Source organism: Numida meleagris, chromosome 6 (genome assembly GCF_002078875.1).
Source record: "Numida meleagris isolate 19003 breed g44 Domestic line chromosome 6, NumMel1.0, whole genome shotgun sequence".
Lineage (NCBI taxonomy): Eukaryota > Metazoa > Chordata > Aves > Galliformes > Numididae > Numida > Numida meleagris.
In genome coordinates, this window is record NC_034414.1 from 11,882,577 (window position 1) to 11,899,234 (window position 16,658).

At 39.6% G+C, this 16,658-nt stretch overlaps 2 protein-coding genes across 8 annotated transcripts in view; both read right to left on the bottom strand.

The window, feature by feature from the left end:
• Positions 300–4,529, bottom strand: RPS13 (ribosomal protein S13). Its single transcript, XM_021402934.1, has 6 exons — positions 4,386–4,529; positions 3,986–4,034; positions 2,444–2,522; positions 1,651–1,820; positions 921–1,021; positions 300–379 (listed from the first exon to the last, which is right to left on the bottom strand). The coding sequence occupies exons 1-6, from the start codon at positions 4,406–4,408 to the stop codon at positions 346–348; spliced, it is 456 nt and encodes a 151-aa protein (XP_021258609.1). The 5' UTR covers positions 4,409–4,529; the 3' UTR covers positions 300–345.
• PIK3C2A (phosphatidylinositol-4-phosphate 3-kinase catalytic subunit type 2 alpha) overlaps positions 5,040–16,658 on the bottom strand; it is a 67,078-nt gene continuing 55,459 nt past the window's right edge. For all 7 annotated transcript variants that reach the window (XM_021402926.1, XM_021402924.1, XM_021402927.1 and 4 more), the window contains 12 exons: positions 16,090–16,219; positions 14,457–14,593; positions 13,582–13,751; positions 12,767–12,923; positions 12,234–12,343; positions 11,475–11,682; positions 9,416–9,540; positions 8,926–9,043; positions 8,748–8,829; positions 8,183–8,292; positions 7,811–7,936; positions 5,040–7,262 (listed from right to left, as the gene is read on the bottom strand). In XM_021402926.1, the coding sequence (XP_021258601.1) occupies positions 7,080–7,262; positions 7,811–7,936; positions 8,183–8,292; positions 8,748–8,829; positions 8,926–9,043; positions 9,416–9,540; positions 11,475–11,682; positions 12,234–12,343; positions 12,767–12,923; positions 13,582–13,751; positions 14,457–14,593; positions 16,090–16,219 (1,656 nt within the window). In that variant the 3' untranslated portion in view covers positions 5,040–7,079. The remainder of the gene's footprint in view (positions 7,263–7,810; positions 7,937–8,182; positions 8,293–8,747; positions 8,830–8,925; positions 9,044–9,415; positions 9,541–11,474; positions 11,683–12,233; positions 12,344–12,766; positions 12,924–13,581; positions 13,752–14,456; positions 14,594–16,089; positions 16,220–16,658) is intronic.

The following is a 16,658-nucleotide window of genomic DNA, read 5'->3' on the forward strand; positions in this document are numbered from 1 at the left end:
GCTCAGTTCTTCCTGTAGGAAACACAGAAGCATGGCCCCATATTAACTAAATACACACAGTGAGTGACTACATCACTTTTCTAACTTGAGGCAATGAGATCAAAAATGAAGTTTGAGCAGACAAACCACACAATTGATCTAGAACAGCAAGAGTCACTATCCAGATCTGCAACTGCAGGACAGCAATATGGAAGACACTGCCACACTTGTGCTCCAGTCTTGAGAACTGCCCACTTACAGGCATCTTCCTGAATCGGGCAAATGTTTGTAAAACACCAACCACTTAGAGACAACACAGACAAAGTTAATCAAAATTTATTCTTTTCAGTCAGTCATAGCCAGCTCTTATGCGACCAGGGCAGAAGCTGTCGATGATTCACTAGAAACAGAGAGAAAGAGAGAGAAATATTAATTGCAGGGACTGTTTTTACAAACTAATTCCCAGAAACACCACTTCAGTTCAAAGCACCATCAGTTCTGAGCTTAATCACAACTTCTATGCAATTCTGTATGGGAAAAAGAAAGATTTAATTCTTCCTTTTAAAATATGAATAGGATGACAGAACGAAACTTTATTTTTAAAAACCTGGCTAGCTGCACTTGAGTCTTTTCAGAAAGAGAAGCTTGCCTAGACTCCTACAACAGTTCTCCAATGCTGGCTAGTATTTCCTAAAGAAACAACAGCTACCAATGACTATTTTTGCAGAGCTACCATGCCATATCTCAACACATTTTTTACACAGCATTAAGTTCAACAGATTTATCAGTTAATATTTCTGAAAATAACTGTTCTTTGCTGCCTGGTTTACCTATACATCTCATCATAATGCACTCCTGATCCTTTTGCTAACAGGCCAGGTATAGTGTTTGCCAGCCCTAGCAGACCTCAGTGAAACAGCAACACAAAACAGAAGACTTACTACTTCCAATTGGGTGGCAGTACTCTCTTGGTTTTGTAGTAGCGAGCCAGCCTATGGATTCTGCTTTCAATCAGAATCAGGCGGAACTTGGCATCTTTATCCTTTAAAAGAAAGTTGTAATCCAATCAGGCGCTGCTTGGGTTTTCTAGATGACATATATCTCAGATGAGCATTGGTAAAGTCAAATATCCAACACTACTACTATAAAATCCACATTCCCATTGACAAATTGTGATGAGATCGGTACATTCAGAGCAGGACAAGAAATACGTGGCTTAAGCAACGCTTTTAAACTCCTTTACACAAGGACTACAAAGTCCTTTATTAAAATGTCTCCCCAGGCTAGTCAGTTCACTCAGAAGGCAATGAACAGGCAGTACAATTAACTTTTTGGTTCACCAGAAGTGGATCCTCACATTCCTCTTTTCCCCAGCTACTAAGCAGACCACCAAATTCCTCTATAAAATGGAGATCTTCAATTAAACAGCAACCACGGCATTACACTGTACACAGCTAGGTACACAGCTACCTAGCATTACACTGGAAGATTATGACATATTTAAGCTGAAAATGATCTCACATATATATATTTATAGGACAGTGGAGGAGTGCTCCCCAGATGCCTAAGATCAGTTGCAAAAAGCTTCAGAATTTAATGTAAGAAGTTATAAGGAAACCACTGTATTATTTGCAAAAACAAAGCGGAGTTTCCACTTTCAATAGCACTCACCTTCCTGTTCCTCTCAAGATGTTTGCGAACAGCAACAGCTTTCTTGATCAAGTGGTACAGATCCTCTGGAAGATCTGGGGCCAGTCCCTTCGATTTAAGGATTCTCAAAATTTTATTGCCTGTAACAAAGCGAACCTGGGCAACACCATGGGAATCCCTCAGGATGACACCTGAAACAAACATTCACATCTTCATCACTGAAAAGAACAACCTTACATAAACAAGTTTTGCTAATTGAAGTCTGATTTTAAAAGTTATCCAACTAAGGTTCTCTCTAAATATTGGTCAAACTTTTCCGCTAGAACCTATGGGTAACAAAGATTTCATGGATTATTGAGGAGTTAAATCTCTGAAAGCTGGTAAGTGTGCATGCTGTTCAAATACAATAGCACATATCGTTCTTAAAGTTACTTAATAAAACAGAAAATAAAAAATAGCCCAAACAATTAGTACATCATAGGCATCATCAATACTCCGAGGACTACAAAAAAACAACCATAAAATAATTCACATAGCACATAACTACGTTGCAGAACTCAAGACTGTACGAAGTTGCAGCACGTGCACCTGTAGGCAGAGCTTTAGAGGGAGCCAAAGTACTGAGCAATGTTCTACCAGGCAGATAACAGCACCTCCTTAACACAGGGCTGCTGCTACTTGAGGAATGCATAGATACAGCAGAAAGTCTGTATTTTCTTTATTTGTTATTTAACAGAGGTTGAGTGAACAATTACATTATTACAGTCAGAAAAACGTGTTTCACTTCCATTTAGGAGTTATTCATAAACCTTACCTATTTGTGAGGGTGTCAGCCCTTTCTTAGCAAGCTTGTAGATCTGTTCCTTTACATCATCAGAAGTAAGTTTCAGCCACTAAAGAAGAACAGAACAACTAATGAGCAGTGCTTCATACGGAGGCTCAAGCTACCTATGAAAGCCTTCTATATGCGATAAAAACAGCTGTTTTGTAATGCTTAAGAAGAAAAAAAATGAGAAATAGTACTTCTACCAATACAGAAACATACTTAAATCCTATGAGCAAAACCCATCATGCTAGTGAAAATAGTGGGGGAAGGCAGAGATGAAGAAAAAAAGTCCCTGTTTAACTGAATGCATATAGCCTCCAACCAGCTGCTTCACCAATACTTTATTTTAACTGCCGGACTTAGCATGTGAATGCAAATTTAGAGAGAAAATCACTACCACTGGGCCTTGGACAGAAACACAAAGCTGAGAACCATCTGGCCGTTGTCTATTAAACCACTTCAAAAAATCCTGCAAAAATCTGACTTTAAGTACAGAAAGTAATTGAAAATAAAAAAGCTGATCTTTATTCTGATAGCACTGTGCTGCTTCTATTCTATTCTACTTTTAACTGTGCTGACAGAATCATTGTTTCTGTGCTTATTATGGGATAAGCAACACCAACAAGCTAGGTAAGTCCAGTTCTCTACACAAACTACAAAAGCTCCAAAGAGCTTTTCCCACCTCTCACCTCCTTCTTTTTAATGCTATCAAATGACGAAACAGAAACATACAGTAAAGCACACATTTGGAAATACTGCATAGATTATAATCCAGAACAGAAACAAGTAAAAACAAATGTAAAAACACGCTCAAAACAAGTATAACATCCGAGCATCCCAATCACTGAAATGATGACAATATAATTAGCACTTCAGGTAGCACCATGTTACATTACATTCACCTCTAAGACTCAATTTCATTTTCCTGTTTTAACTCTTTTTCAGCATGCGCTTCCCCATGCATGCTCACCACAAATTAATCTTCCTTCCAACACACAGATCCTCCAGGCCACAGCCTGACAAATCAAGCTAAATGCAACAGCTACCAGCTTAGCTCAGTTGTAACCATTAAGTTTAAGTGAGAGGACCTGAACAAACTAAAGCTACGCTAGAATTACTTGAAGTTAGTGCCCTGACCACCAGATTACTATTACAGACACTATTTGGAAAGCAACTCGTTCTATTCCATAATGCTAAAGGCCAAACTAAGCAACCTAAACCGCACCTCTAGGAACAGTCAATATATAAACTAGATAAACAAACAGCGAATTCAACAATTTGAATTGCACAGAGGAATAGATTTCTGCGCCCTAACAATCAGCTGGCCAGCAAACGATTCTCGTTTTCCGAGTATCTTAAAGGCCACAGGTATAATATCTTGTCACCATACAGCCTAATAGCCATTCACAACGCCCAACTCCCCGTTTAGTTTCTGTTCAGGGCCTATCAGAGCCGCTCCGCTGGCACCGGATCTCGCCACGCAGCCGATGCCGGGGCCGGCAGGTAGCGCGTTTCGGAGCAGCTACTCACCGTGGGCACGCTGCGGCGGTAGGGCAACGCGGACTGGGACAGGCCCTTCCTGTAAGGAGAAAGCAGACAGCACGCTGAGCGACGCCGGCCGAGCAGGCCGCTGCGCTGACCCCGCTCCCAGGAACCCCGCTCCGAACCCCGCGGCCTGCCGCACGGCGAACAGAAGGCCGGGGCTCCCCGGCCGGCGCTCCTCGCCCAGCGCCATCGCGGAGCCCAGGTGCCTCAGCGCTAGCCCCAACCACCCCTTCCTTCCCGACACCTTCCCCTCCACCGTCCCGCTCCGTTCACCATTCGCCGCATCGCCCTCTCGGCGGTGCCCAGCAGCCTCCCCGTTCCTCCCCGAGCCCGTGACGCCCCCCAGCACCCCAGCGATCCCCCGCCAGATCTCCCCGCCGCTCACCCAGGAGCATGCATGCGACCCATGATGGCGGCGGTGGAAAAGAAGGAACGGCGCGAGGGAGAGGCCCTTCTTCCGCCGGAAAGGACGTTGGCCCCGCCGGCCCCGCCCACCGTCCACACGCCAGCCAATCGGGGGCGGCGAAACTGCCTTCCTCACGCCAGCCAATCAGGAGCAGCGAGACTGCCCTCCGCACGCCAGCCAATCAGGGAAGGCGAAACCGCGCTCCGGCACGCCGAGTCTGCGGTCCTGCGCGGTGCTCGGGGACAGTGAAAAGAAGCGAGGGGAGGGTCGCGGTGCGGCTGAGCGCAGGCCAGGAAGAGGTTCCAGCGCAAAGGGTTGCTCCGAGCTACCCAAACGGAGAGAATCCTGGCCGCAGGGCAGAGGGCGTGCATAAATGAACCATTTCTGATCAGACATTAACATGCTACGGGAACGATCCTTTATTTGAGACCAGTGCGATGAGGGGCAAGCTGGGGGCTGCCCCTCTGGCTCCGGAGGGGAGGCCGCCCAAACCCATCAGCGCAGAGAGCAGAGCAGCCAGGGAGCGGCTCCGGCAGGGAAGCCTCAGCTAGGGAGAGGATTAAAGCCCGAGGCGGGACAAGTGTTAACAGTAATACAATACCATATACTTATTCACCAGAGCCCAGACAACCGTTAAAACTGAAAAAAATCATTTTAAATGATTCTGGTTTATTTGTATTTTGTGCTGTAAGACACTGTGCTTTAATAGCAAACTGCAAAAAAGGCAGTACATATTGCTTTCCTTTTATTTCACAATGGAACGTTTCACAAAAACAGTAGACTACTTTCCTGTGTTTAAGTGACTTGTGATTCTAATGATGGAATGGAGTAAGTCTCAAAAGCATCAAGTGAGCAGGAAATATCTAGTTAGTTATACGGAATATTATTTACAGGCTATATAGTAAATGAAAAATAGGCAGAAGGTACTTATTAAAACTGGGATTTGGGACTCGTTAGTGCCCATTAGCATCAACCCAGTTTCTAACATTCACGATATTCTTAGCTTTTTAATTGTAATAGCTCCTAAGAGATTGGACCATGAATATTTGAGGCACCAGAAGATTCAAGTCTACTTCTCGCTTCTGTATTGAAGGGAGATTGGTCAGTAGCAGGGGAAGGAAAACCAGATTCTGAAAACGATTTTTAGTGTTGGGCAGACAGAAGACTTTCCCATATTGTGTCTTCATTTATCGGTGCATATTTTACTTCTAAAATTCATTCTCATCATAACCAGTGCTGATAAACTCTCACCCTTTCTCAAAATATGCGACAATGTTTACTACGGAAGTGTGCAACGTCACTCTATTGCTTTGTCTAGACAAAATATGACCACTCTACACTGAGTAAGGTGAAGAAGGATACTATACCTGTAGTGCAGAAATGACCTATTTAAGTAACCCATGGTATTAACAGGAGACAATATTTGTACCTTGCTATCGCAATATATTTTAAATCCAATGCTGCTTGGAATTAAGTTTGTTTTGTTTTGTTTTAAAAGTGGAATTAGAATTAGTGTTGCTGTCAACTAAAAAAGAAAGAAAAGTGCAATGAAATTTCTCTCTCAGAAAGTTCTGTTAATGCAGCTGGTCAGTAATTTATCCAGCAGTTGTGCTTTTTGCCTAGTGACCATCATTATCCTGGAGGTACAGATAAGTAAATTAGGGGTAAATGCCACGTCGATTTACTGTCTGAACCTGTTCTATATTTAATCACTGCGCTGTTGTTGTTCTTGAAGTTTGTCAGTGTTTCAAAACACTGAAAAGCTGGATGCATTTCCTATGGCATCACATTCAGCCAATCTTAATTCAGTTTTTGGAGATCGTGGATAGGAGAGGGGTTACAAATATTTATCATAAGTTGCACTAATTATGAAGATTGGTATAAGCAATGTCATTTGGAATGAACACATCTCAGAAAAAGCCTCCCAGTAGGACCTGCAAGTTATCAAATATGAGAACGTTTTCCTTCTTTAAGGAGCAGAAAGTTAACACGTATACATATTTAAATATCAGAAGTGAGGTAAAGAGAAGCATTTGAATTATAAGGCACCATTATTTACAAATTCCATTATTGGCACTCACTCCAATAAATCGTAGAGAAGCACGCATCTGGGAGTAAATGCAATGCTAAGGATTTTTTCCAGCCCTTCAACCTTCATTTCTACAGGCGTGTGTGAAACCACCACTTTTTTTTTTTTTTTACCCGTCACAGCCTCTATGATGTCTAGATTCTAGTGTGAGCGTAGTCCTAAAAATATGTAGTTTCTTTAATATCCTCCAGCATCACGCCATGGATGACATAAAACAGATAACAAAAAAAAAAAAAGCAAAAATGTGTTATATCCACAGGCCTAATGATTAAGTTATGTTTTATGCAACCGGCGTAGTCAAACTGTTCATCTTATTGTCATGGATGGTTTAAAATCTCCTTCCTTTACCTGCAGCTCTTAAGAAAGTTTCATGATAATGCATGCTTTGATAACATTGCATGAGAATAATCCAGCAATGATTTTCTAGAAATCCTCCAAATTAGGCTACATGAAGGTTGGTCCAATTTATCCGTTGAAATGCAGTCTCTTATTTTTAAGATGCACAAGTTATTTTCAAGTCGGAATATGCACAAAGCACAAGTGAATACAACTGTTCCATTCTTACTCGGGTGTAGAAATTGAGTTCATAGATAGGGTACAGCAGTTAGTCGATACCAATTAACAGTCTCCTTGTTCAAGTTGAAGTCCTTCAGAGAGAGTGTAATTCCACCCAGGAAGAAGTTCTCACGTAATGATTCCGCACTGAGCACACTCAACTGAAGTTCTCTCTGTTTCAGAGTTTCCACGCTATATCCACTGTACACAAGCTGGAAGGTAAGAGGTCAAGAATTTTGGTTATTCAAATGAAATGACACAGATGGCTCCTTTTTCTGACTGCCTCACCACTGATGTTTGAATTGCAGATTACGACCATTCCATACGTCTGCTTTTCTGAGGGTAGGCTGAAGCACATGCATATTTTATTATGTGCTCTTAAGTGTTTAAAAAGGACCGATGTTTTTAGATGGAAGTACTGTTCGCATGCAGTAAGTATGTTCTGAATTCATTCTTTTCCACATTTGGAATCAATGAATCGAGGGAAGAATCTTAAAACTAAAGATTCCTTTACTTCTCACCATCACTCCTCAAAGTCAGCCTACAAAATTTCTGCTTATTTGTAACAGTATATTTACATACTCCTATTTTATTTTATTTTTTTAACAAGGCACAATGTTTTTGAAACAAGTTCATTTAAAATTTATGTATACATTTATAGAGTTGTTTTTGTTTTTCTTTTAACACGAGATTTCAGTTACTGCTTAGAATAGAAGATGGTAGCGAACTATACAGAGCTGCTACAAAAAAATTAACTTGCCATTTCATTGAAAGTTGGATTTCTGGTCTTCCGGGAGATTTTGGTTTTGCGTTTGGATGTTTTGTGCGTGTCTGGCAGTAAGTATGTTTTTACATAGGGATTTGGATCTGCACCATCTTCTGTAACCTATAATCCAAAACCAAGACATGTTAGAAGATGAGTTGGAAAACTAGCTATTGCACATTGACATGATTATTTTCAAACTGCGAGTCTTAACCATCAAGCTGATCAAAACCAGCAGCTGATGTAAGTTCACAGCGGGAGAGTTCGAAGGAAGAGAGAGAAATCCCATCATTCCTACACAGATTGTAAGTCAAGAAGGTAACTGACAAAATAGTTTTTGGCAGCGAGCTTCTCTCTTCTCTTACTTACCAGATCCTTGATGTGCATCACCATGATAAACAGAGTGCTATTTCTATATGAAATGGAGAGCTTTACTTCTCCACCCACTTTTCCTGAGGTAGGACTTGATGGACTTGCATCTGAAAAAATATACCATTATTTCCTCCGTGAGTATTTGTACGTTTTCATCAGTACTGCACTAATTATATACAAGTAAAAAAATGCAAGGTTTGGACTAAGTTCAGTTTCCAATTTACGTTTCTAATTCCCCAATAAGATAGGAAGGCCATAGGTTTTAAATATTTTTGCATTCTCTTGTTAAGATTGCTGGAAGATCAGAGCCAAAACTTTAATAATTTACTCAAGCCATAAGCAAGCCCAGTGATCACATATATTATTGTAATTCTTGGCATGCTTTTTACTTCCTTGGAATTGTACGCAACCATATTTGGAAAGGAAGATGTGCACACTTCTCAAAGAGGGAAAATTGCAGTTAATTTCAAAAGATTCTTTATAAATCACATTTTCTAAGTGTCATACTATAAGTCACCCGGTTTATGAATACCCCACCTCCTGCCCCACAGACATGACCTACCTGTAGATCTGGCTATTCCATCTATTCCTTCCACTTTGTCATCACGAAGCAACGGATGGAAAAATGTATAGACAAGATCACACTAAACGTGGAAGAAATTTTACATATTAGTTTAAATGTTAATGAGCACTAAGATCCAAATATCTCCCCTGGATTTGCTTAAATTACTTAAACTCACTTCTGCCACCTCTGGAGAACTGTTCATCAGACTCTGTATGTAGCTGTTGAGCTCCACTTTTCTTTTAGCAGCTACATCTTTTATGTGTGTTCTTCCCAGAACCATCTTATTAGGAAAGCTATAAGAGAAGAACGAGAGAAAGTTTGCAGTTAATTTTTGTGAAGTTAGTACAGTTAAATTTCATTCTAATTTCCATCCTGAAGCGCTGACATCTATTCGTGACGTCAGTCATAAATGGAGACACGGGCATCCTGATATATAACGATGTTAGAGAAAGGCAAGGAAACTTGTATAGGCAATTGTTACAAATGATATATCACAAACTGAAGACACAGAGTAGCTCCTGTATATATTTTTCCTCCCTTAATTGCCACCTGTGAGGTCTAGTTCACTGCTCAGCAGTTTTGTCTCAGCTATCTTAAACTCCACCTAACTAGGATCATTTTTTACTGAATTCATTATAATAGCGATGAATGACTGAGAAATGTACCCTGGTAACTTCCAAAGTGGAAAAATAATGCCAAGTTTGTTGTGGAGCTCCTGGAACTCATCAAATGTTCGGAAAACAAAAGTTGGCTCAGCTTGTCCTTCTCTCAAAACTCTCACCACATATATCTGCCAAAAACACACATAAAAAAGATAAAAAGTAGTAGCAACGTTACAGAATTGACTTAAATATGGTGCTTTTTAACATTCAACTTTTTCTACTATGGTAATCTTTCTCCCGCATACATTTCCCAATGTTTGCATTTTATATCGAAGTTTGAATTATAAATAGCCCTACTGAAATGTTACTGCAAAGTAACATTACATGATTTTCCCATAACGCAGATCTACATCTGACAATGAGATAAAAGTAGTTAAGCCTAAGCTGTCAGCATTCTCCATTTTAAGCCTCACTGTAAGTTCATACCCTGTATCAGTTGTACAAAATTTTAATACATCTAGACACAGGCGGAACCACCGTGAAAATTTACGGGTCCAGACTCTTAAAGTGACAGTGTGCTGGGCAAATGTAGGTACACTGCATTATATAAAAGGAAATTTTTCAAATGCTTGAGATACATCCCCAGGACCCAGTTATTCATGTCATTAAGAAAGGAAAAATGAAAGCTGAGAAACTGCACGGAAAATTAAGTTCAGTGAACTCATAAATGAGTCAAATGTGTGTTTTCATAAAATGTGCAACTGAACAGAAGGCGGTTACATTACCTCAGCAGTTTCCTGGAAGATAAAACACTGCTTTGGCTTACAGCTGGAGTATTCAAATACATTCATAACGCAGTGATTCAATATTAAGCTTTTCTTCAGTACTGTAATTATTCAGCTTTCCTTTACCTAAGTGGTGTCTGCCAGATTAAGCCATTTGCAGCAAGTACAACTTGGAAATAGATATACATTAGCTCACTTTTTAAAGCAACTTGAGGAAAACGTAACTTGGGCTGACTAGTCCAAGACAACAAACAGCAACAGGAAAAAAAAATGGAAATAACATGGTTGCACATATTCTTAGGCTATCAATACAAGTCTTCAAGTGTAACCCAGCTGTATCAAAATCCTAAGGGCAGATGGCCATGTTTATTGCCTCCAGCAAGACTGACTGGGAGTGTTGGTGCATTACTGCTTGGAAGAAACACTTTTACTCAGGCATACCAAATACGACTTTAATGGAAGGTCATAACAAAACCAGAAAGCATTTGATGTTTAATGACTTCTGTTCCGGAAGGAGCCTTTTTACAGGAGACAGCTACATAACCAGTTAAACATTACTTAAATTCCAATTCTTTAAATCAAATTTTGATACAACTTCTGCCTTTCTGGATCCTTTTCAAGGTATTTGAAGAATATTCGTGGATGGTAGAAATACCAGCCTCTACTCTAGCAACCCTGTGGTGGGTTTACCCTGGCCAGCAGCTAAACCGTCACGTAACTGCTTGCTCGCTCCCACACTCCAGCTGTCAAGACATGGGAGAAAACAAGAGCAAAGTGAAGACAACTGAGTTTGATTAAGAAAAACAGTCCTCGGGGTAGAAAGGTGGGAATTGATGCAAAAGCAGTTTCTCACCACCTCTCACAAGTAGACCCATGCCCAGTCAGTCTTCAAGCAAAAGCCACCTTAGAAGATTATTTCCCTCTCACTACTTCTAATCCCTCCACTATTTATTTATTTAAGCTAGATGTGCTATTATAGTGTATGGAATAAATCTTTGGTCAGTTCAGGTCAGATGCCGCATCCTCTTCCATCTCCTTGCCCATCTGCAGCCCAGTCACAGGCAGTGGCAGAAAAAAAGAGCCCAGGCAGCTATGGACAAAGTTAACTCCAACTCAGTCAGACCTAGTACAGCTCTGCTCTTCTTCAGGAAGCAAGCCAGCAAGTCCACACCCAGCATGTCTACCTCAAAGGTAGCGACTACATGCTAGAAGGCAAGTTACCCCTGGACAAATTTGTTGTGACTACATACTGAATTTACATCAGGAAGGAGAATGTATCTTGCTGGAAGGAAATGCACATTGTAGTCACAGAGTGGAAACAGATTCCATATACTCACATAATGCTTATCTGGATTATATCTCTTCTGATATGTAAATACAGACACTTGTTTGATACGGCCGTCTTGTTTAAGAGAATACGTTTTAGCAGAAAACGAGAGGATGGGTTCATCATTAGAAGGTAGTCCTGAGAAACGCAGCTGAGCCAAATTATGAATAAAGAAATTAAACTTTGTGGCAACACTTCCCAGACTGGATTCAATCAACCTAGAGAAGAAAAAATAACTTCAAATTCTAGAACACACAAAAACCTCCTCATCACTCTACTCCAGCCCCATGTAAAATGGGGTAGAATAATACATTTTATAACACACAGCATCAACTCACACTATATGCACACACTGATTTGCTCTTACTGGAAGTATCATCCCTCCCTCCCCAGTGTGCAAAAGCACTTTTGGGAAAGCTTCTTTATACTGTGTGCATTTCAAGGATATCAACATGTACACCGCTATTAAGCAATCTGGGATGCATTCAAAACGTAAGTCTCAAACAGCAGAACAGAATCACTCTATTTCAAGCAATTCTTTTGCACAAGGTAATTCTTAAAGGCAAAATATTTTAGCACAAGCACTAATCATACATGCAACTGATCTTATCTTTGCAGTTTACTGGTTAGGTGATGGATATTCTTTGGTTGCATAACCTAACTTCTCAACATCTTTGCAAACATCTTTAGTACGCGTTACCCAAAGCAGACAGCTCCCACTAAAAGCTTGATGCTGGTGGATATTTTTGTTCTTTCACTTAGGCAGTACCTTGTAAAGAAAATGGTAGCTTCTGCATCTGTTGTTTGAGGCTGGAGAGCATCCTGGACATACTTCAAGTCCTGCACCCCACTTAGTTCTGGTAACCCAGAAGAAAGCATCTGCAGGAAAATAAATTTGCAGTTTTAACAAATCAAATGCGATTTTACATTGAAATCACTAAAACTTTTAGATCTTCAAAGTCATTTGAAGCTGCGGTAAATTGCTTGATGCTAACAGAGGTAGTCAACAATTACTTTCAATCAGCAGCTATTCCCTTGTGTACTTCTGCTGAGTTAAAAGCAGCTAACAAAGCTCTGCAGAGTAATTTATAGTATCCTAATTTTAAACTCTCAGGAGGCAGGTAGGTGGTAAAAAAAAAAAAGCCTAAAAAAATCACATACAACCTTCCTAAAAATGTACATCTGATATTTCTGGCTTTTAAAGGAATGCATCAAGAGTTCCTGCAGCATAAAAAGCTCAGGATTTAATAACAAGCCAACATTACAGATCAAGTTTCAACTAACTTTACTAAAAATGCTTACCAGGGAAAGTAGGTTAAGGAAGAGGTTTGCATGTTTCCTTATCAAATTATAAGCTTGACAACAGAGATCCACAAACAACTGGAAGCGAATAGTGGGTTTTTCACCGCCATTAATGACATAAGCCATATCTGATGTTAGCACAAAAGGAGCCCGATCCCTGTTCAAAAAGCACATAATTCATATGTTACTTACAAGGACTATTCACTTTGTCACATGCTTTCCTCCATTCCCATTCCCAGGTATTGATATCAAACAACCCATTAATACCACTTTACTTTCCTAGGTTGGGTTCAGCTGCTCAGGTTTCCAGCACATTCACATGGACCTACGTCAGAATCTCCTGGAGCAACACTTGGAAACCAGGTTACATTACAATGCCTCTCATCCCTCATTTCTAGAAGCCATAACACAAACACAAGATGTCTGGCTTCCTTAAATATTTTAAGAAAATTCCCACTGATATTTAAGCATGTTTAGCACAGAAAGAATTAATGCAGTTTTGAGGAATGTAAGTTAAATTTTGATCCTTATTTCAGCCTACCAGAAGCTAGGACAGTAATTGTACTTGAAAGCTACACCTAGGTGCTTTGACTTCAAAGGTTCTAGAGATCAGAATATGAAAACGAAACTGGAAACTTCTCTGAATTAACTCTATACATGCAAGTTTGAGGGCATTCTGCAAACTCAGTGATAAGATTGAAGGATACTACCTTCATACTAAGAAGGGAACTTAACAGGAATTTAACTGTTAATGCTTATTAAAACACAGAAAAAAAATCACTTCATTCTCTACTTTGCTTAGCCATGGAAAATACCTTTTAAAGCTACCAAACATTTGCGCGTGACCCAAAAACTTTCCAAAGTCAATGTGAAACATATGCCCTGTGTTTCGAAGCATTATGTTATCATTGTGGCGGTCACAAATTCCCAGTACATAAGTAGCGACACAGCATCCTGCACAAGAATAAATGAAGTTTTCTGAAGCCTGGGAAGGAAAAAAAAAAAGAAAAGAAAGTGAATTGAGAACAAACATCCATGGGAAAACAGCATTCATACATTCAATAGTCAATCTTGACAAAGGTAATATTTCAAGCCAGATAAAACAGGTCCTAAAATTTACCTTTTTCCAGACAGTGTTCTCTGGATAGCTTTGGAAAAGTCTTTAGAAATCATAATCTCCAGCAAAAAATGTGTTGTTTTTTTTTTAATAAATGCAAGATAAAGGAGGAATTGAAGGCAAATGACGAAGTGTAAGTAGTATGCAGGAAGGGAAGGGTACATGAGATTTATTCCCTAGTGTATCTTAACAGCACTGTAACCAGTAGGAAACATTTTATTCTTGGCATCCTGTGTCCCAAGAGACCACTGCTCCTAAACCACAATGAAGAGCAGCTATCATTCCTTCCTACTGTGAACAACATGTAGTGGAATATTGGCGGGAAGGTTCAACCTCTACTGCCATACCACCAACATCTGCCTCTGAGCCAATGTAATACAGCAGAAGGCATTACTTTTGGAGCAGCCCTCATATAAGGGATTTTTATTAACTCTTTCTGAAGAATAGGAAAAAAATTAAGTTTCCTAAAACAAAACCTTCAATGTAAGATCTGGAACAAGAACTGCTCTCTCTTAAGATATCATTTATCCCATTTAAAAAGGCCTTCAAAAGAAGAATACTGAAAAAAGTTACCTTTTCATATTCCTCCTCTGTAGGATTGTACTTTCGCAACCATTCTGCCAGAGGCTTGTCTTTAAAAGAACCTGTCACTCCATATTCCACTTGAATTTTCCTAAGTGTTTCCGAAGCAGGAACAAGTTCTACCATACCTTTATGTAAAATATAACAAAATATAAGTTATATCGCATTTTCACTATTTGGTAGAAAGTTTACTGACAGCAATTGATTTTATAATTTAAGACTAGCTTATTTCAAAATCCAGCTAGATGTAAAAAGTGCTATTAGTCTAGTAAGCATTTCTGCAGACTACATTATAATACTTTGCCATGAAGCACATAGAGATTCCATTTAGGTTTACTTTATTACAATTAGTTTTGGTTGATAAAACACACACATATATTATACTTCTACTCAAAGCATTACAGCTTAATTACTCTCCAGTACATAAACTGGTATTGGTCTGTAACTAGTAACTGTAAAATATTTTGATACTGCCATTTCTCAAAGACACAGTCTAGCAACCTAGTAAATTTTAATGGCCAGTGAGCGTTGAAATAGATCAGCCTGCCTTCAGAAATAAGGCAAAGTAGGATTTACACGTGGTCTTATTTTGGAGACTTCGTTTACTAGAAATATTTGTAGAGCTAGATCATAAAAAGAAAACATTTTATTAAAACAGCTTGAATTCTATCTTGGCAAGAGCTATTATGAGAAAATCTGCAATTTATGTCTGTTTTTACTTTTCACTTTAATCCTTCAAGTACTTAAGGAATACTAATACTAATATCAACAAAAGATGCAACATGCTATGCAATAAAGTCATCGCTCCAAGTAGGAAGGAATGCCATCTGCTTCTTGAAGCAGCAAAAGCATTCCACAAATTGAAGCTTCTGCCATAGTTTCACCAACCTGAATTTTCAACTCTGTCATATATTTGGAGTTTTCATCACGCTGTTCTGACAGATGAAATAAGTTTCTGCTTACTCTCTGTAAGATCCTGCATTTCCTATTGGCTATCTGCAGAGTATTAGTGACTTGCATAAAGCACGTCCAAGATGTGAGGCAGTTTTTACACTCAGAGTTCTGTGACTTTAAAGTTTCTAACTTAAAAACCTCATAATCTCAAGGAACTCTGAGTAGCACAAGACAGTAGTACTGTGAGGGGTGTGGGAAAGGGATTAAGTTTAGTTTTTCTTCTTTTTGCACATTAAGCTCCCTGACTCAACTACGGCAGATTCCAAATACCTTGGAATTTCAGTTTTGACTTGAATGCTTTCTCACTCCATGAATAATTTTCATAATCAAAACTGCCACGGCACCACTGATTTCCTGTGCTGCAGTAAGGAAATCAGGAAAATCCTTAAGCTTTTATCGTTACATGTATGCCACTGATCATAAACTGTAGAATGCATAAGAATCTCAGGACTCAGGAAGAAACATCTAAATGCAACTGTGCCATGTGGAAATTCCAAACAATTCAACTTGCTACACTTCTGAGTACTGGAGCTCCTTGTAAGGAAGGCTTTTGGCTTTCCAGTGTTTCCTGAGCCTGCCTTTGAGTAGAAATTTTCTCCGTGAGCACGATAAAAATTTAGGCAGCGTGAAAGACAAGCACAAAAATTATAGGCAGCATCTGGTGTTGCACCTCGATCTTTTCCAGTTGAGAGACACTTGAAGATAACCATCCGTAGATCCAGTCCCTCCTGCAGCCAAATCTTATCCATGATCTTAATCATCTGTAAAGCCAGCATATCTTGTCGCAGATCTTCTCCAACCTTAAAGGAAATACAGAAGTTAAATAGAAACATGATATGCTTTCAGAACTGAACTGGAGATCTTAATTGCTTTACATTTTAAGTACGGGATACATTACGCTGCTTATTTGCTTACAGCTACACTCTTAGAGAGACTACAAGCTAAGGTTTCACATGCAGTATACTAACTTTCACATTTTACAACCTGCTCAGCTGTTAGTTAGCTTCCGAAATTGTAATGTTCAAAGATATGAAAATGCCACATCTCTTCTTATTCCTTTTTATAATAAAAGCCTTATGACTTCACTCTGAGAAGATGCGAGAGAAAGTGTTCCAGGGGAAACTGTACTTGTCCTTAAAAGAGAGCAGCAGTAACTCCTACCACTACCAGTTCTCCTACACAGCTTTAGAGAAGTCTTACGCAGTTATGACAGATGTCTGTATCATCTATAAAATATAT

Excerpts from the sequence above, each read along its gene's own strand:
- RPS13 (XM_021402934.1), bottom strand. The coding sequence starts at position 4,408 with ATGGGTCGCATGCATGCTCCTGG. Across the intron at positions 2,523-3,985 it reads ACCGCCGCAGCGTGCCCACG|TGGCTGAAACTTACTTCTGA; the intron begins GTGAGTAGCTGC and ends GTTCTTCTTTAG. Across the intron at positions 1,022-1,650 it reads ATCTTGAGAGGAACAGGAAG|GATAAAGATGCCAAGTTCCG; the intron begins GTGAGTGCTATT and ends TTTCTTTTAAAG.